The sequence below is a fragment of the Salmo salar genome, chromosome ssa20 (assembly GCF_905237065.1).
Source record: "Salmo salar chromosome ssa20, Ssal_v3.1, whole genome shotgun sequence".
Taxonomy (NCBI): Eukaryota; Metazoa; Chordata; class Actinopteri; order Salmoniformes; family Salmonidae; genus Salmo; species Salmo salar.
In genome coordinates, this window is record NC_059461.1 from 29,285,667 (window position 1) to 29,305,573 (window position 19,907).

At 43.5% G+C, this 19,907-nt stretch overlaps 1 protein-coding gene and 1 long non-coding RNA gene across 3 annotated transcripts; one reads left to right on the plus strand and one right to left on the minus strand.

The window, feature by feature from the left end:
• Window positions 1–27: 27 nt before the first annotated feature.
• On the plus strand, window positions 28–13,184 carry LOC106580305 (putative phospholipase B-like 2). The gene is made up of 12 exons (XM_014161166.2): window positions 28–301; window positions 1,357–1,450; window positions 1,558–1,716; window positions 1,884–1,984; window positions 2,189–2,403; window positions 2,601–2,695; window positions 2,776–2,936; window positions 3,803–3,898; window positions 4,014–4,085; window positions 4,254–4,406; window positions 12,089–12,251; window positions 12,395–13,184. Exons 1-12 carry the CDS (start codon window positions 96–98, stop codon window positions 12,563–12,565), a joined length of 1,686 nt encoding a protein of 561 aa, XP_014016641.1. The 5' UTR covers window positions 28–95; the 3' UTR covers window positions 12,566–13,184.
• On the minus strand, window positions 9,226–19,853 carry LOC123729148 (uncharacterized). Of its 2 annotated transcripts, XR_006760897.1 has the most exons (4): window positions 19,723–19,853; window positions 9,844–10,021; window positions 9,604–9,701; window positions 9,226–9,481 (listed from the first exon to the last, which is right to left on the minus strand). It is a non-coding gene; the product is annotated as an uncharacterized lncRNA (long non-coding RNA). The 2 variants fall into 2 exon arrangements; XR_006760898.1 differs by lacking the exon at window positions 19,723–19,853 and having other exon boundaries at window positions 9,844–10,114.
• Window positions 19,854–19,907: the final 54 nt, after the last annotated feature.

A 19,907-nucleotide genomic window follows, 5' to 3' on the forward strand; every position in this document is an offset into this window, starting at 1 on the left:
TATCAGAGAATTTAACATATTTATCTACGTTAGAGAGGTTGGACTTTTATTTTGAAATTCCTTCATCTTTGGTCACATGAACCACATTGATAAAGATGGCTGACAGGCGCACACAGATGTCAGTAACAACAGAGAAGATGTTTATGTTTTTATGTGTTTTTTATTTATCATGGACGTCTGTTGGGGCCGAGATTCATTCTGCAGTTCTCGATAAACAAACTGGCCAGCTGTCCTTGGAGGAGGGGTTCCGAGACGACTTTGTAGCCTGGGCGAACTTTACCGACGACATCAAGAACTCGGGGTAAATTCAGTCATCTGATGTAGCTGTATCTCTGGGCTAGAGCGTTACCGAGTTCCTCGGCTAACGCGCACCAACTCCCTGGACCAGAGCTAATCTAGGTTCATAGACGATGTAGGAATAAAAATATGCGTTTGGGTAAACAGCGAGTTACCACAACCATTTTAGCAGAATATAACTACTGAATAAGTCTAGACAATAACGTTGGATTGATAATTGGGTTATGTCAGGCTATGTTGTCCCCATGTTGCGGAATAAAGAGATTTGAAAGTCTAGGTTTGAAATAAAATGTAACCAATTACTGTTATAAATTCCAATATGAACAGAACAATTTTAAAACCACAAGGGCCTCATTTATAAATGGTGGGCAAATTTCACACGAGATTTAAATGCACCATTTCTGAAAAGACTGCGCATGTACAGAAATACTGAGACGTATAAACCTGGCGCACGCCATACATACGCATCAGACCTGCCATAAAAAAAAAATATGTATACATGAACGAGGATTAACGCTGCCTGAAAATACGCCCTACATTCACTTGTTAAGTTTACAATAACACCCTTTATTTGCGGCATAGTTTGGTACGATTCATGCAAAAGACGAGTTGTTGTTCGAGATTTACTTATCAATATATTATTGAGTTTCTATGTCCTGCCTTGGAGCCTGGACTCATAGACTAGACGTAACATAGTAAATGTAAATCCGGTACACTGAAATTACAATGATATGTTACATTTGGTGTGGTTCCATAAATCTTAAGGCAAAACATGGCAAGTTGATTGTGACACCTGTAAGCATAAAGTTTTTTGCATCGACTTTTCCCCCAACCTAAATGTGATGGACTGCAAGGGAATTCTTAAACATTGTAGGGCAGGCTACAAAAAAATATGTAATTACAGTAGCTTCCTAAGGCCTACTTCAATGTAAAAATTTGACTGTATACCGGTATTACAAACCGCAATGCCTATGACAGTCCAAAACAACCATTCGGAGTTGAACTCCTCACCCAAACAAATTTGATCATGATGTATTTACTAAGTGTTCTCTCCCTCAGCTGGGCATATCTGGAAGTGACCACTAGCGGACGCTATAATGATAGCATCCAGGCGTATGCTGCCGGAGCCGTTGAGGCTGCAGTCACCTCCCAGGTAAGGTAGAGACCGTCTGCCCCAACCCCTAACCTAAAACCATATCCTGCTGGGGCAGTGGAGTCTAAATCTATAGCCGATTGTGTGTGTATTTGTGTTTGTCTCAGCTGATCTATAAGCACTGGATGAACACTCTTATGGGGTACTGCGGCCCGTTTACCTTCGAGTCGGGATTCTGCCAGAGACTGAAGGATTACATCACTTCCAACCTGCAGTGGGTCAGTCAGCAGATAGAGGAGCATCCACACTGTCCCTACTGGCACCAGGTACTGTCTGGGTCAGCCAGCGTGCTAAATTATGAAGTGTCTGCTCCTTTTCTCTATGTGTCTAAACAGTAAAGAATTCTTGCTAGAGTGGCTCATTCAGTACACATTTGGGATCTAAGAAGAACATCTTAGTAGAGAATATTTTTCATTTAGACTTTCTCTCTCAGGTGCGGTTGGCGTTGCTGCAGCTGAAAGGTCTGGAGGACGGCTACAATGATCAGCTGTCATTTCCCAGAGGCCCTTTCACTCTCAACCCCTTCGGCTTCCTGTAAGTGTGGTCTGTGATCTCTGTGATTGGTGGGTTTGAGTTCACCCCATTAGTGACAGTCTCTGTAAGCGCCCTTGATTTAATGTGGAGTACCCATCTCTGGAGCAATGTAAATGGTTCCAATGGGGTGAGCTAAATTAACTGTGGCCAATCATGCCTTGCATCACAGCTCTGACAACCCTCCATTTTTATGTGGCTATTCAGACTTTTCCAGATGGGAGGAGACCTAGAGGATCTTGAGGGGGCCCTAAACAAATCCAGCCATTCACGGACTCTTGGCTCCGGCTCCTGCTCCGCCCTCATCAAGCTGTTGCCTGGCAACAAGGATCTACTGGTGTCTCATGATACCTGGAACATCTACCAGGCCATGCTGCGCATCCTAAAGAAGTACCAGTTTGCCTACCGTGTCTCTCCTACAGGTAACCCTAACCCCTAAACCTCTCATAAGGATAACTTAACTCTGCCTACAGCGTCTCAACGTCCCCCCTTTCCCCCGAACATATACACTCTTCATGAAACACTCCTTGAAACCATGCATGTGAACACAGGGAAAGTCCAAACATGAGTTATGTGGTTCAGAGTTCTATATTTTGAGTTTGATTTCTGTTGTTCTCAGACAGTGATATGATTCCTGGTGGAACCCAGGCGTTCTCTTCCTACCCAGGCTCCATCTTCTCTGGAGATGACTTCTACATCCTTAGCACTGGGCTGGTGAGAGCTGTGTGTAATATGTGTGGACATAGCATATACAGTGTGTGTAGTCTTTTTATTTAAAAGATGTCCCTCCTCAGGTTACTCTGGAGACCACCATCGGCAACAGTAACCCCGCCCTCTGGAAGTTTGTTCAACCAACCGGAGCAGTGATGGAGTGGCTGAGGAACATCGTAGCCAATCGGCTGGCTACAACTGGCAAGGCGTGGGCAGAGATTTTCAGCAAACACAACAGCGGAACGTAAGTCTCTGTGGTCCCTCTGGTTGACATTTTCCCCGTCTTCCTGTAGATGTCCACCATGTTGGTTATCTCTCCGGTTCGGTCAGGCTGGAGCTCTGCAAAGCAACTCTCGTACAGGCTTTTGAACTATCCATTTAAAGGAAGCTAGGAGAGGAAGAGTGAAGGGAACAATTTTTTAAAGAATGAAGGGAAGTAAAACTATAAGAGTTTATAAAACATCACATTAAATATCATGAGTGGGGGTAGGACAGAGTTAAGTCAGCTGATAAAGTAGTGTCTCTAAAGTGCTGAGTCGTCTTTTATGACACACACACACACACACACACACACACACACACACTTTAGGCAGGCATGGGAAAGCAGGGCTGGGACTTATCAGTAATGCCCACTCAGGCCAAAGTCCCCTGAGATCAAAGGTGACGCACTCATGTTGTTTTGTATGGTTACATTTATCTGTCTTCTGCGGCTTATTTGTTTATTTATCTAGCCTATCTAGGTCTGTCTCTATCAGTGGAAGCTAGTGGGAGGAGCTATAGACTTTGTAATGGCTGGAATAGAATGGAGTCCAACATGTGGTTTCCATATGTTTGATACTGTTCCATTTATTCCATTCCAGCTATTAAAATGAGCCCGTCCTCCTATTGCTCCTCCCACCAGCCTCCTCTGATCTCTAGAATATCTACACAGTGTCTTATCAGCCTCAGTCACTCAGCACAGTGGAACCTGAGACTGACTAGTGTATCATCGTCATTAATTACTCAGCCTTTAAACAGATCCACATACCACGTAGTGTCTACCTTTAAAGCTAATCTATTCCCTCGCATGTAGGTATAATGTGTGTGTGTGTGTGTGTGTGTGTGTGTTAGGTATAATAACCAGTGGATGATAGTGGACTACAGGCATTTCACTCCAGGGATGACAGAGACTAAGGAGCAGCTGTTTACTGTACTGGAGCAGATCCCGTAAGACAGGCAACACACACACACACACACCACAACCTCTCAACACATACATTTTGAGAAATGGCCTGGTTATTTATCAGTAACAATAATGGGTGTGTGTGGTTCTGTTCTGTAGTGGGCTAGTTGTTCACTCTGATAAAACCCAGGAATTGCTGCAGAAAGGCTACTGGTCTAGTTACAACATCCCGTAAGTACCAATAACATCTATAACTACCACACATTAGTAATGACTATATTATTAATAAAAAGAGCATTTGACTGTGTCGGTCTTGCAGGTGTTGGAGATGGTGGTTATAATTTGTTCAGCTTTAACGTGTATATGTGTGACGCACACTCTCGCTTTGTGTTTGTGTAGGTACTATGAGGAGGTGTTTAATGCCAGCGGCTGTAGACAACTGGTAGAGCAGTTTGGTCCGTGGTTTTCTCTGGACATGAATCCTCGAGCCCAGATCTTCAGAAGGAACCAATCACACGTCACAGACATGGACTCCATGGTCCGCCTCATGAGGTACATGCCTGCATTGAGGCCTCAATCCAAATGTGTCATAAGAAGGAGATGGACAGACCTGCTTTTATACACAGTCATTTCCATGTAAAAGGACCCATGAGCACCAATGTGAAGTTTATACGAGCATGTCAAAATCTATATAATTTTTTTTAAATGAAGGCATACATTTGGAATAAGCAAAGGCTTTGATAAGTGGTCAAACAGATGGACAATGGGTCCAAATCAAAGTTTATTTGTCACGTGCGCCGAATACAACAGGTGTAGACCTTATAGTGAAATGCTTACTTACAGGCTCTAACCAATAGTGCAAAAAAGGTATTAGGTGAACAATGGGTAGGTAAAGAAATTAAACAACAGTAAAAAGACAGGCTATATACAGTAGTGAGGCTATAAAAGTATCGAGGCTACATGCAGACACTGGTTAGTCAGGCTGATTTGAGGTAGTATGTACATGTAGATATGGTTAAAGTGACTATGCATATATGATGAACAGAGAGTAGCAGTAGCGTAAAAGAGGGTGGTGGGTGGGACACAATGCAGATAGCCCGGTTAACCAATGTGCGGGAGCACTGGTTGGTCGGCCCAATTGAGGTAGTATGTACATGAATGTATAGTTAAAGTGACTATGCATATATGATAAACAGAGAGTAGCAGCAGCGTAAAAAGAGGGGTTGGGGGGCATACAATGCAAATAGCCCGGGTAGCCATTTGATTACCTGTTCAGGAGTCTTATGGTTTGGGGGTAAAAACTGTTGAGAAGCCTTTTTGTCCTAAACTTGGCACTCTGGTACTGCTTGCCATGCGGTAGTAGAGAGAACAGTCTATGATTAGGGTGGCTGGGGTCTTTGACTATTTTTAGGGCCTTCCTCTGACAACGCCTGGTGTAGAGGTCCTGAATGGCAGGCAACTTAGCCCCAGTGATGTACTGGGCCGTACGCACTACCCTCTGTAGTGCCTTGCGGTCAGAGGCCGAGCAATTGCCGTACCAGGCAGTGATGCAACCAGTCAGGATGCTCTCGATGTTGCAGCTGTAGAACTTTTTGAAGATCTCAGGACCCATGCCAAATCTTTTTAGTTTCCTTAGGGGGAATAGGCTTTGTCGTGCCTTCTTCACAACTGTCTTGGTGTGTTTGGACCATTCTAGTTTGTTGTCCAGTGGCGGAACTAGAATTTTATACATGGGGTGGACAAGGCTACTTCAGGGGGTCCATAGACCATGACAGAAAATTAGTGTGTAACCCTAACCTGGTATCTAAGGAGCATTAATTAACCCTATGATTGCTCATTAGAGGTAAAGTGGTAATTCACTTAACCCAGAGTTCTTCAATGTGGCAGATAGTGTGGTCCAAAAAGGTTACTTCACTGCAATTCTTTAACATACTATTAATAGTTAGTGTCAATACCTCGGAACTGAAGCTCAATTTCTTTCTCTCTCACACACACACACTGTACTCGCATACTGGAGAGACTTGGGTCACTCTGTTTTCGTGTGTGTGTGAGAGAGAAACACACACACACACACAGTTGAAGTCGGAAGTTTACATACACTTAGGTTGGAGTCATTAAAACATTAACTTGTTTTTCAACCACTCCACAAATTTCTTGTCAACAAACTATAGTTTGGTTAGGACATCTACTTTGTGCATGACACAAGTAGTTTTTCCAACAATTGTTTACAGACAGATTATTTCACTTATAGTACACTGAATCACAATTCCAGTGGGTCAGAAGTTTACATACACTAAGTTGACTGTGCCTTTAAACAGCTTGGACAATTCAAGAAAATTATGTCATGGCTTCATAAGCTTCTGATGGGCTAATTGACATCATTTGAGTCAATTGGAGGTGTACCTGTGGATGTATTTCAAGGCCTACCTTCAAACTCAGTGCCTCTTTGCTTGACATCATGGGAAAATCAAAAGAAATCAGCCAACATCTCAGAAAAAAAATTGTAGACCTCCACAAGTCTGGTTCATCCTTGTGAGCAATTTCCATACGCCTGAAGGTACCAGGTTCACCTGTACAAACAATAGTATGCAAGAATAAACACCATGGGACCACGCAGCCATCATACCGCTCAGGAAGGAGACGCGTTCTGTCTCCTAGAGATGAACGTACTTTGGTGCAAAAAGTGCAAATCAATCCCAGAACAACAGCAAAGGACCTTGTGAAGATGCTGGAAGAAACAGGTACAAAATTATCTATATCCACAGTAAAACGAGTCCTATATCGACATAACCTGAAAGGCCGCTCAGCAAGGAAGAAGCCGCTGCTCCAAAACCACCATAAAAAAGCCAGACTACGGTTTGCAACTGCACATGGGGACAAAGATCGTACTTTTTGCAGAAATGTCCTCTGGTCTGATGAAACAAAAATAGAACTGTTTGGCCATAATGACCATCGTTATGTTAGGAGGAAAATGGGGGGGGGGCTTGCAAGCCGAAGAACACCATCCCAACCGTGAAGCACAGGGGTGGCAGCATCATGTTGTGGGGGTGCTTTGCTGCAGGAGGGACTTGTGCACTTCACAAATTGATGGCATCATGAGGAATTGAAGCAACATCTCAAGACATCAGTCAGGAAGTCAAAGCTTGGTCGCAAATGGGTCTTCCAAATGGACAATGACCCCAAGCACACTTCCAAAGTTGTGGCAAAATGGATTAAGAACAACAAGGTCAAGGTATTGGAGTGGCCATTTACAAAAAAGTTAATTTTCAAAAACACTGCAATTTGACATACCAGGTATCAAGCACACACACACACACACATATATGTGTGTATGTGTGTTAACTAATAACAAAGAAATGTTTTGGAATTGGCCTAATCAAGACTAAATTAAATTGTGTGACATGATACCCTTTGGATTTATCATTTTAGAATGTCAGTGTACTAGTTAGTACATAGTGCAGGTTTTAATCATGACCAGAGGGACCGCCTAAGTGCCAAATTATCCTAGGTAGATTTAAAACAGCATAAATCCGAGGTGACTTAATCTGTCATCAACCATTGTTGTCCTAATGTGGGATTAAATCAGTTTTAAAGCTGAGAAGCTTCTCTTGCAAGAAGCACTGCTAACTGGTGTAATAACAGAAATCTTACAAAGTCGAAATAGCTCATGGAAGACCTCGTTTATAAGGTTCTAGAAACACAACAAAGTCAAGGAGAGTAGACGGTCTGTCCCTTCCACTTTTCTCTCTCCTATCAAGAAGCCACTTGGTTTGATGAACCTCATGTTTGAGGTCCTCTAAATCTGACTCTAAAGGTCTGAGCAAAGGCAGAGAGGCTCCTCATTCAAGAATGTTGTGCTCTTTGGGTTGAGAGACTGGACCCCTTGCATTCTCGCAATTCTTCTTTGAAAAACGCCTCTGCAGCTCAGCTGTGAGACTGTCAAACACCTGATAGAAGATAGCTCTTTGGAAGCTCTCACCATCACTTTGGTCACTATTTTTCTGTCTTACAGTGCTCATCATCAATGAGTTGTGAAATATTAAGCTTGTTTTAGGCTGTTGTTTACACACTGTTTGTACACCTATTTTGCAGTGCTCGCAATCTCTTCAACTTCTTTCCATAGTTTTCCAAAGTAACCCTCACTTCTGTAGTCCTGTAATGTGTCTGTAAGGGCACCTACTAGATCCACAGCCCTTCCTAGGTCAAGAGAGCTTGATTTGGAGCATGTCAGAAAGACATTTGGCATCACCAACCACATTACAAAATGTAATCAAAAGCCCTATGAAATGTAAATCTATCTGAGAAAGAAGGCCCCCTGCCTCCACTGAACTATCACCACTATTATCAAGTGTGATACCCTGTAGCACTCTCAGAACTGCTGGAATCCTGTCCCTCAGATTACGGCATGCCATGTATCTGCATGTCCACCTTACATCCCTAAGTCTCTGTAGTTCTCTGGGCTGCTGCTGTGGATACAGCTCTTTCTGAACTGCAAGCCACTTGAGATGAACGTACGAGCCATAGACCCCTCCTGCTTCTGCAGGAGAGCAAAAAAGTTAACTGCCTCAGGCACTGATTTTACAGCATCGACAAGAACCAAATTCAAACAATGTGCATCACAGTGCACATAAAATGCAGATCTTGCACTGTTTTAATCCGTGCAGACACACCAGAATGCTTTCCGCTCATGACGGATGCACGGTCATAGCCTTTCCCCACAAGATAATTTCTGTAGTCCAGACCATGTTTTTCAAGGCAATCAATTATCATTTTTGTGAGACCTGCTGCATCTAAGCTTTCAGCTGACTGAAAGTGTAAAAAGCTTTTGTGGATGGCCCCGTTGTAATAGTACCTCACAACGAAACACATTTGTTATTTTTTCTTTAAATCTTTGGTTTCATCTGCAATTACACTAAAAACTTCACTTTCTTTTACTTCTCTTATTATTTTACTTAGTACCATCTCAGCTCAGCCCTCAAGAACTTCCTTCTGGATATGGTGGTTTGTGTACTTAGCATTTCCACATGCATTCATCCTTTTCTCTATGAGAGGGGTTATGCTTTGCTATTTTTTCTAAGATTGTCAAAAAATGACCCTTGTTGTGAGAGTCATCAGACTCTCTGACCTCCTGCGCTATATTTTGAGTGGCAGTTAATAGGAGCACATCTGCAATTGTTTTAATGTAAGTACTGCTGTTGAAAGCCCTTTTCCTAGTACCATGCTGAGTTCTGTGAAATGTTTTCAAACACGGCTATACAGGACACTCTTACATTTACGTCATTTAGCAGACGCTCTTATCCAGAGCGACTTACAAATTGGTGCATTCACCTAATGATATCCAGTGGAACAACCACTTTACAATAGTACATCCGGAAGGTGGTGATTGACTCCGCTGTCCTGGTGTCGTGAGGGAGCTTGTTCCACCATTGGGGTGCCAGAGCAGCGAACAGTTTTGACTGGGCTGAGCAGGAACTGTGCTCCCGCAGAGGTAGGGAGGTGAGCAGGCCAGAGGTGGATGAACGCAGTGCCCTTCTTTGGGTGTAGGGACTGATCAGAGCCTGAAGGTACGGAGGTGCCGTTCCCCTCACAGCTCCGTAGGCAAGCTCTTCTCTGGATCTTGAAATATTCTGAAATGCACATTAAATAACGTGTCATATCTCTATGGAAATGTATAATTAAGGGATCCACAAGATTAGATACTAACAGCTGCTAACTAAAATGTGTAGTTTAAAGTATAGGCCTGGCCTACCATTGAGTCCTTTTGGAACAGCATATCTGGTGCTTGATGCAGTTGGGAGGGGCTCAATGACATCTCCACAGAGGTCTCTGTGTCATCCCTTAATACATCTATTACATTAAAATAACACAAAAATGCCACAGCCATAAAAATAAGAACACCCATGAATCAACAACCAACATTTTAAAGTGAGGCTTCATCTGACAAAATCATATAGTACAAGCTGAAGCTAAACTTAAATTCTGAACTGACCTGGTGGTGGTAGACTGGGTCCTTGGGAAGTCTGACCACTGAGTAGCCTCGGGTAGGGAGCTGCTCTGGGGTCCGGTGGTGATGCTGGGGTCTGTTTGCACCTGATCTGCCTGTTGGTGCTTCTTTATCTTTCCCTTTCTTTTCATGTTTAATTGACCCTATGCAAAAATAAGACCATCTGAAGCGAGAGAGAGTGTATATACTTAAATTCACACAGGACACTGGAAAAGACAGGAGAAATACTCCAGATATGACAGACTGACCCTAGCCCCCCGACACAAACTATTGCAGCATAAATACTGGAGGCTGAGACAGGAGGGGTCGGGAGACACTGTGGCCCCTTCTGACTATACCCCCGGACAGGGCCGGCCAGCCAATCAATCAATCAATCAATCAATCAATCAAATGTATTTATAAAGCCCTTCTTACATCAGCTGATGTCACAAAGTTTTGTACAGAAACCCAGCCTAAAACCCCAAACAGCAAGCGATGCAGGTGTAGAAGCACGGTGGCTAGGAAAAACTCCCTAGAAAGGCCAGAACCTAGGAAGAAACCTAGAGGAACCAGGCTATGAGGGGTGGCCAGTCCTCTTCTGGCTGTGCCGGGTGGAGATTATAACAGAACATGGCCAAGATGTTCAAATGTTCATAGATGAATGTAAATGTCAGTTGGCTTTTCATAGCCAATCATTCAGAGTATCTACCGCTCCTGCTGTGCCTAGAGAGTTGAAAACAGCAGGTCTGGGACAGGTAGCACATCCGGTGAACAGGTCAGTGTTCCATAGCTGCAGGCAGAACAGTTGAAACTGGAGCAGCAGCACGGCCAGGTGGACTGGGGACAGAAAGGAGTCATCAGGCCAGGTAGTCCTGAGGCATGGTCCTAGGGCTCAGGTCCTCCGAGAGAGAATTAGAGAGAGCATACTTAAATTCACACAGGACACCGGATAAGACAGGAGAAATACTCCAGATATAACAGACTGATCCTAGCCCCCCGATACATAAACTACTGCAGCATAAATACAGGAGGCTGAGACAGGAGGGGTCGGGAGACACTGTGGCCCTGTCCGACGATACCCCCGGACAGGACCAAACAGGCAGGATATGTCCATTGCTCGTGTTTCTTGGCCCAAGCAAGTCTGGAGCTAGGGGAGTTAGAGCCCTGTCTAGGCAGGATATAACCCCACCCACTTTGCCAAAGCACAGCCCCCACACAACTAGAGGGATATCTTCAACCACCAACTCACTACCCTGAGACAAGGCTGAGTATACATGGAGCCAAAGGTGTAACGTTAACTTACACAGCGACTCAACTTTCGTAGAAATTGTTCAGGAAACCTAAACCCGATTCTAAACCTTAAAACCTACTTCGCGATTGGCGAAAGCATCATATTTGAAGAGCTTGTGGAAATATTCTCTCTTCTTCTGTCTGTTATTCTTATTCTACTGTATCTCGCAACCAACGTTAATATTCTCTCTTCCCTGTCCTCGATTTGAAAACGTCAAAATAAATGCTTCTTTCAACGAGGTGAAATGAGATGTCAATCAGTATCAAACTGCCAGTAGCAAATTCAATTTTGGTAGATGTGTACTGTACATTGATGTCTAGACTTGTGAAATGTAGACGTCTATGACTGGTTCAGATTTGGTCTGGACCAACTGAATTTTGTCTTGTTTGGGGCAGAGCTCATTAAAATAATAGCCACTGTGTAGAATAATACCCAAATATGCAAACAAGGATATTGCATATTTATACCTTTTTGTACCTATTTAGAAAGCATCACCATGAAGAGAATTAAATTCATAGTTACGCATTTCTTTGTAGTGCACATCAGGAACCCATGATTCCGTTATAGGGTGTAAATCCACTTCACTTACTGTAGTTCAATATCCAAGAGATTTTTTTCAATGTGTCATGTCATAGCTGACACCCCATTCGTTCTGCAGACATTGTTGAATCTTAATTCAGAGCAGGTATTTAAGAGTTTTTGGAAAATGTGGACACACAAACTGAGGAAGATGTTTCCAAACTTTGCATCTGTACAGTTCTTCCAGTAAATGTTTTGTAAATTGTTAAATGTAGTCCTTGTGCATAGAGTTATATGTTTTGTTTGGCATGCCTTTTTAAGTGAAAAATCGGAGTCTCAGCGCAATTTCGTTACTGTGGAATTGTCCACACCTGACCTGTATACCCCTACTGACATTTTAGCCTATGTATAAAAATATCCCTTCCCGCTCTCTCTGCGTAGGTATAATAACTTTAAGGAGGACCCATTGTCACGGTGCGAGGGCTGCGACCCGCCTGCTAACGGGGAGAACACCATCTCGGCCCGCTCCGACCTGAACCAGGCTAACGGGACATATCCCTTTGGAGCGCTGAAGCAGAGACCACATGGTGGAACTGATATGAAGGTAAGGCTGTCCTCCCTCTACTTTTGTCTTGCTCCTCCTCTCTCTCCTCCATCTATCTAAGTATGAGTTAGGTGAGCTGTAATGTCATGCCTCCTGTGGGTATCACTAATTGGCTGTGTGTGTGTACCTTTGCGTGTGTGTAGGTGACGTCTTATGGGCTGTGGCGTGAGTTTGGGTTCTTGGCAGCGAGTGGACCCACGTGGGACCAGGTACCTGCTTTCCAGTGGAGTTCCTCTCCCTACTCAGATCTGATGCACATGGGACACCCCGACACCTGGGCTTTCACACCTATACACGTCACATGGTCTACCTAATCCGTAACCTTTAAATGAACCCTACACGCACACATCCATTAGTGTAAGAAAATAAACTATGGGGTGCTGGATTTCATTTGATAAGGGGAAATTATTACAAATGTAATGCAAATGGATATACAATACAACAGTAAGCTCAGGGTTAACATATGTATACTGTTTACTGCACTGCTGTTTGAGATAAGGGAATGTGTTTTAACAGTTTAAAAAACAAAATCATGTTTTGCTCAATCATGTTATACCATCTCACATTACATTCAATATGAGACAGCCAGTCTCATATTGAATGTAATGTGAGATGGTATAACTCTGTTTGAAATGAGACTTACAATATTGAGGTAGGAAATTGTACCTCTTAGACGCACAAAAAATACTTTGTTTGGGCAATAGAGAATGATTTTTGTTTTCCATTTTAAATCTGTTTTCAATTTGAATCCTAAAGTATTCTACAATTTGATTCATGCTGCTAAGGCACTGGTCAATTCATATCAACGCTATTAAGACCGTAATCAGATCAAAATATGTATTACATTTCTCATTTGACAGATAAAGGCTTAAATGTGTCCAGTTTTTTATATTCAATGGTCAATGGTTGTCATTAAATTAGTTTTGAACTTCAGTTGTGTACTGTAGCTTATTCATAAATACAAAGCTGGCATACTGTCTTTTGTTGTCTGACACTGTTCTATCAGATGGCACAGACTTTCTGAAGCCTACCTGAAAGCAAAAGAGAAACATTCTTTTCTCACCACTTCGATACGGGAGTGACTTTTTCGTAGCAGGTTAGAAGACTGAGGTTGTTAGGAAAAGGGTTCTAGTTAGAGTTAGCGAAAATGCTCTCCTAACCTGCTACGAAAATCACTTTGTATCGAAGTGGTGTGAAAAGTGTGTCCTGAAAGCAAAACAAGTCTGACTGAAAGAAGGGATACGGTCATCACACCTTTTAGATCCAATGACAATGCAGGTGCTTTCCACCAATCAACCGTTTATCTGAGTTGGATCTTTCCGGTTCCTCTGCCTTTCAAATCAATGGTCATAAATATTCCTGCATAAACTGAGTTTGAAATGTAACTACCAGTAACTGTTACTAGTACTAGCTAGTTTTCTCATGTGAACTGCTTACTTCAGATGTAGCTAGTTTAGAGATGGATGGTCATGATTTAGTTTGCAATTGTATCAAAGCCTGCTTGCTAGCTGGTTGACTTCGGATCCGAGTTAGCTAGATAGTATGGGGCTGTATGGCTAGCTAGGTGCTACACTTTTAATATCAAGAAAAGCACAGATACGGAAGTTGTACTTTGACTGGTAAATTCTGTTGTCTGTCTTAACCTTGACAACATGGCAAGCAATGTGCGGTAGTATTGCAGAGAACAACTCGAGGCTTGATGTTGGACTAAGCCTACGTCATCCCTGTGGACCTGTCTCTAAATCACGTGGCGAATGCAATGCTCTTGTGGTTTATTTGTCTGAATCCTGTGTAGCCGTCAGTTTTTATAGCAGCAATCTGTTGTGATACAGATGTGTGTGTGTTTTGTATTACAGGTGTGTGATGGGTTCCTGGCAGTCTGTCTGCTCAATGCATTTTGGGCGTGCAGGTCAAAACATTCCCTGTTGGGGTAGCAGACTGCAGACTACTGTAGATTAACAGGAAAATGGAAATGCATATTTTCTTTCAAAGGACTGGAACCACTTCCTGGCCTCATTGGCCCACCTCAAGTTCTGTGCGAGAGCCAATGTCACAGTAATGGAGATGGGTTTCCTCTCCTCCATTCAGGCTGGAGGAAGTAGGTAGAACAGCATTGCCTAACTTCACCCAGAGCCCTCAAGCCATCACCCATTTTATTCCTGTGGGTGCCGCTGGCTGTAAAGGAGAGCTCAGACATCCAATTCCTGAGCAATCTCCAATCCCTAAGCGACCTCCACCTCCATGCAATGGTATTGGCAAGTCTAACAGCTAATGCTGCACATTTCATGTTATTGTTAATTGGTTTTATATGAAACCATTCTTTATAATACATAAATGAGATGTCCAGTTTTGTCAAGCTGAAATAACTAGCAGCAATAAAAGTTGACAATTTCCTTAGGTAAAGAGGCTGAAATGTGACGCAGGTGTTCTCTCCATCTGTGTGGGGCAACTTGCACACTTGCCTTACTGTCAGCGCACCTGCACAAATTCTACTTCCGATACTGTGAGTCATACAAACATACTTAGTCTTACATACACTGATTCATTCACCTGTTGCATACAACTCTGTAGAGTGCCTGGATAGCACTTCTGCCTTCTCTCCTTTGGTGTGTCTGTGCGTAGTCTACCTTCTCTAAAACGTGTCTGACTATGTATGTTCAGACTGCCACCTGTGTACCCTGCCAATGAAGGGGACATCCTCCCGTCAGAGCGGTTGCATGGGAGACAAGCAGCCAAAATCCCTGTGTTACAGTCTACAGTACACACCTGATCTGATCCTACACTCATCATCATGCTAACACAGGAACACATACACACGACGGTCATGACCCCTCGCTCTCAAAGCTCCATTGACACACCCACAAGTCATAACCTACTCACCGCCATGCACAGCGAGAGGGATAACTGGGCCCAAAATCTGTCTTCTCCAGCAAGTGGTGGTTTTTTTCCTATTTTTTTTCGCTCACCAAGCAAGACGTTTTTGGAGGTCAATGAGTGTCGAAATTGGTCAACAAAAAATGTTATGGCTTATTTGATAGAATAGAAGTTTCGTAATGCTTAGGTTGTTACGAGTGAACAGATATAAGTAGGACGTGACATCCTGGCAACTTTGAGAAAAAAACACTATATCGGAGATGTGCCTGTTGTTCACACATATCTACCCTCTCATTGGCTAGAATGGTCCCACGTGATCTTGCCTCCAGACTGCCTTCCATTTTTGAAGACATTTATTTTCATTGTTAGAGCAGCCATTTGAGCATCTGGTCAATATAATGGACACTCTGTTAGTACCCAGCAGAGAAGGAAGGAAGAAAATAGGGAGGATGGTTGGACTCTTTCCGAGTCTGCTGCTTCTGTTGTTGATCAGTTTGATGGAGTGTCTCATATTAAACTGCTTGCCTGCTGTTATTAATCTTAACCCTTGCCCTGTCCACAAACACTGCCCTCTGATAGACTTTTGACTTTCTACACTTCTCTGACATGTGATCTGATGGGTGATGTAAACGTTAACAACATCTTGGTACATCTAAGGTGTCTATTATTCCTCTCAGGCCTCTAGGCACTTCCATCGATCAGAGCCGCCTGCAGCTGTTCATCCCAGTCCAGCTCCTCTCTCTGCAGCCACCACAGTGGTGGAGCATCTTTCCCACCACCGTCAAGAAAAGTGGAAGTCGCTGCCCATCTTCTGCCACAGGCTGAAAATCCATCTCGTCATGCTGCACCTTGGCTCCCGTACTGCCTTCCCTAGCTTATCACTTCTCCTACAAAGATCACTTGTGGTGGGCACTAAACTCACACAATGACAGATAAAACTTGTGTTTAATCTTGCAGTTTATTCAGCGTGCCGCTGCTAAATGCATGTAGGGAAAACACTGCCTATTGCCTGGGGCAAGTGAACTGAGCAGTCACACAAGTTGAGCCTGCTACGAGGTTGGCGATTTGTTCTTTATTTTTTAAGTAAAAACAACCAAACTGCAATGAATTCCAGTAGACTAAAACTGATATTTATGGTTCCTCTCCATTTTTAAGTAAAATACAATTTATGGCATTTATTGCAGTCGTGGAAGTTGAGCCTGCTCTGAGAATTGTTTTACTGATAAAAAAAATACCAAAAATTCCATTACTGATCTCTTACATTCCTCCCCTATGTGTAGGTGAAAGGCAGACAAAGTATGGCCCTACTGATGCTTATGTTAATCCCTGGAGGTGAACCATTCTTTTCACCCTAGCTCTTCAAATGGTAGTCACATAACAAAGGACCGTTGGAAGAGACCGGCCAGGCAGAGACCGCCCTTGCTGTCTCTGCCTGGCCGGTTTCCCCTCTTTCCACTGGGATTCTCTGCCTCTACCCCTATTACGGGGGCTGAGTCACTGGCATACTGGTGTTCTTCCATGCCGTCCCTGGGAGGGGTGCGTCACTTGAGTGGGTTGAGTCACTGACGTGGTCTTCCTGTCTGGGTTGGCGCCCCCCCTTGGGTTGTGCCATGGCGGAGATCTTTGTGGGCTATACTCGGCCTTGTCCCGGGATGGTATGTTGGTGGTTGGAGATATCCCTCCAGTGGTGTGGAGGCTGTGCTTTGGCAAAGTGGGTGGGGTTATATCCTACCTGTTTGGCCCTCCGGGGGTTTCATCGGATGGGGCCACAGTGTCTCCTGACCCCTCCTGTCTCAGCCTCCAGTATTTATGCTGCAGTAGTTTATGTGTCGGGGGGCTAGGGTCAGTCTGTCACATCTGGAGTATTTTCTTGTCTTTTCCGGTGTCCTGTGTGAATTTAAATATGCTCTCTCTAATTCTCTCTTTCTCTCTCTCGGAGGATCTGAGCCCTAGGACCATGCCTCAGGACTACCTGGCTTGATGATTCCTTGCTGTCCCCAGTTCACCTGGCCGTGCTGCTGCTCCAGTTCCAACTGTTCTGCCTGCAGCTACGGAACCCTGACCTGTTCACTGGACGTGCTACCTGTCCCAGACCTGCTGTCCCAGACCTGCTGGAACCCTGACCTGTTCACCGGACGTGCTACCTGTCCCAGACCTGCTGTTTTTAACTCTCTAGAGACAGCAGGAGCGGTAGAGATACTCTCAAAGATCGGCTATGAAAAAGCCAACTGAAACTTATTCTTGTGTTACTGACTTGTTGCACCCTCGACAACTACTATGATTATTATTATTATTTGACCATGCTGGTCATTTATGAACATTTGAACATCTTGGCCATGTGCTGTTATAATCTCCACCCGGCACAGCCAGAAGATGACTGGCCACCCCTCATAGCCTGGTTCCTCTCTAGGTTTTGGCCTTTCTAGGGAGTTTTTCCTAGCCACCGTGCTTCTACACCTGCATTGCTTGCTGATTGGCGTTTTAGGCTGGGTTTCTGTACAGCACTTTGATATATCAGCTGATGTAAGAAGGGCTATATAAATACATTTGATTTGAATTAAATGTTGGGAGTTGACAATTGACATTTTCCAGTAGCCTACTTAAAATAGACAGTTGGGCAAAGATACAGGTGTAATGCTCAACTCAAAAAAGTAAATAAATTACAAGCACACATGGTTAAACTAATTATTGTATCAAGCAAGGACACGGGCAGCCATTTCAGAATTTGCCTGAGTGACAAGCAACATGGCTGTCTAGTAACTAACAACAACACACACACAAAACACACAGCTAAAAACACTTAATTTCACCTAGGTCCTAAATGAACAAGCAAAAGGATTCAAACAAAGGAATATTATTGAAACAAGTTAAAGCCTGTTCCATTATTAGCAACATTTCAGGGAATTCTTTACTGGTGTATAAACCGTTAACTAACAGTTGCTAGTGCAACAAACTTACCATGGGAAAAATAGAGAAAAGGCCAAACGTCCAAACGAAAGATAAATGTTTAGTTTTGGCTAAAAACAGAGTTGAAATTGAGAGCTAGCCTAGGACTATGGTAGAGCAGCATAACGGGCTCCCTGAATTCCTCAGCTACCTAGCTAGCTAGTAGGCTTCATTATGCATATTAAAATAGTAATATTCAACAATAACTTATTATTTATTTATTACCCCCTTTTTCTCCCCAATTTCGATATTGTCTTATCGCTGCAACTCCCCAACGGGCTCGGGAGGCAAAGGTTGAGTCATGCATCCTCTGTAACATGACCCGCCAAACCGTGCTTCTTATCACCCGCCCGCTTAACCCAGAAGCCAGCCTCACAAATGTGTCGGAGGAAACACCGTTCACCTGACAACCAGGGTCAGCCTGCAGGTGCCCGGCCCGCCACAAGGAGTCGCTAGAGCGCGATGAGCCAAGTAAAGCCACCCCGGCCAAACTCTCCCCTAACCCGGACGACGCTGGGACAATTGTGCGCCGCCCTATGGGACTCCCGATCACGGCCGGTTGCGAAATAGCCCGGGATCGAATCCGGGTCTGTAGTAACTATAGCTACTATCACACAGCTCGGACACCCATGAATACCCCACAAAACATGCCACCAAAGGTGTCTTCACAGTCCCCGAGTCCAGAAGAGACTATGGGAGACGCACAGTACTACATAGAGCAATGACTACATGGAACTCTATTCCACATCAGGTAACTGATGCAGTAGAATCAAATTTTAAAAAAATAGCTAAAAATACACCTTATGGAACAGCGGGGACTGTGAAGAGACACACACAAAAGGTAGACATAAACTAGCACATGCACTCTCTAATATTCTAGTATGGTTGTATTATAAATTTTGTATTGTAGATATCTAGTGGTGTAACAATGTTATATGATGTACTTTTTTATATTTTGTTTTATATGTAATGTAAGTGCTTGGACCCTAGGAAGAGTAGCTGCTGCCAAAGAGGATCCCTAATAAATACAAATATTTACAACGTCCGTCCTAGCTCGCTCATTAGTGTCGAAATATTGCTTCTTATCTGCTCGTCGTCCCCTTATGCCATAGTTTGTACATCTCAATTGTCAGTAGAAACCACATTTGTTTAAGCAAGTCAGCCATATCAGCTGTGTTTTTTTTAAGGCAGTAAATGAGGCTGAATGAACTGCTAATAGCCAGGTGTAGCAGTGGTAAGGATTCACTGAACAGAAAGCTCCGGTTTTGGGACAACTTTATATAGGCCCTAACAGTTTGTGGGCATCGTTTGTCACCGTTATGGTGCAATTAATGTTTTGTTTAGTGTTGTGTAGTGGCTTTGCTGGCATGAATGTACATATTTTTTGAGTGTGCCCCACCAAGAAATGCATGCTAAAATCGCCACTGCATGAGGCAAATGGTTGTCACGCCAGATTCTGTCTGGTTTTCTGATCCACCGGGGCTACCTTTTCTTCTAAGGTATCTGTGACCAGTCATGTGAAATCCATAGATTAGGGCCTAATGAATGTATTTCCTTATATGAACTGTGACTCGGAAAAATCTTAGAAATGGTTGCATGTTGCGTTTCTATTTTTGTTCAGTATAGTTAGGATTTGTACAAAAACGTTTACCTGACCGGTAGTTTAGAGGGTAGAGTAGGAAACTATGGAACATTCAGGTAATTGACGAGTAATGAACCGTTTTCCGGCACAATTTGTTGAAAGCGCCAATGCCTTCTGAAAGCCTCGTTTTCCAACCCGTTTCCCATCAATACTAAAAACCGGAAACAATAATCCCCGCAATTTGACCCCTGTGC

Excerpts from the sequence above, each read along its gene's own strand:
- LOC106580305 (XM_014161166.2), top strand. The coding sequence starts at position 96 with ATGGCTGACAGGCGCACACAGATGTCAGTAACAACAGAGAAGATGTTT. Across the intron at positions 1,451-1,557 it reads AGGCTGCAGTCACCTCCCAG|CTGATCTATAAGCACTGGAT; the intron begins GTAAGGTAGAGA and ends TGTTTGTCTCAG. Across the intron at positions 2,937-3,802 it reads AGCAAACACAACAGCGGAAC|GTATAATAACCAGTGGATGA; the intron begins GTAAGTCTCTGT and ends TGTGTGTGTTAG.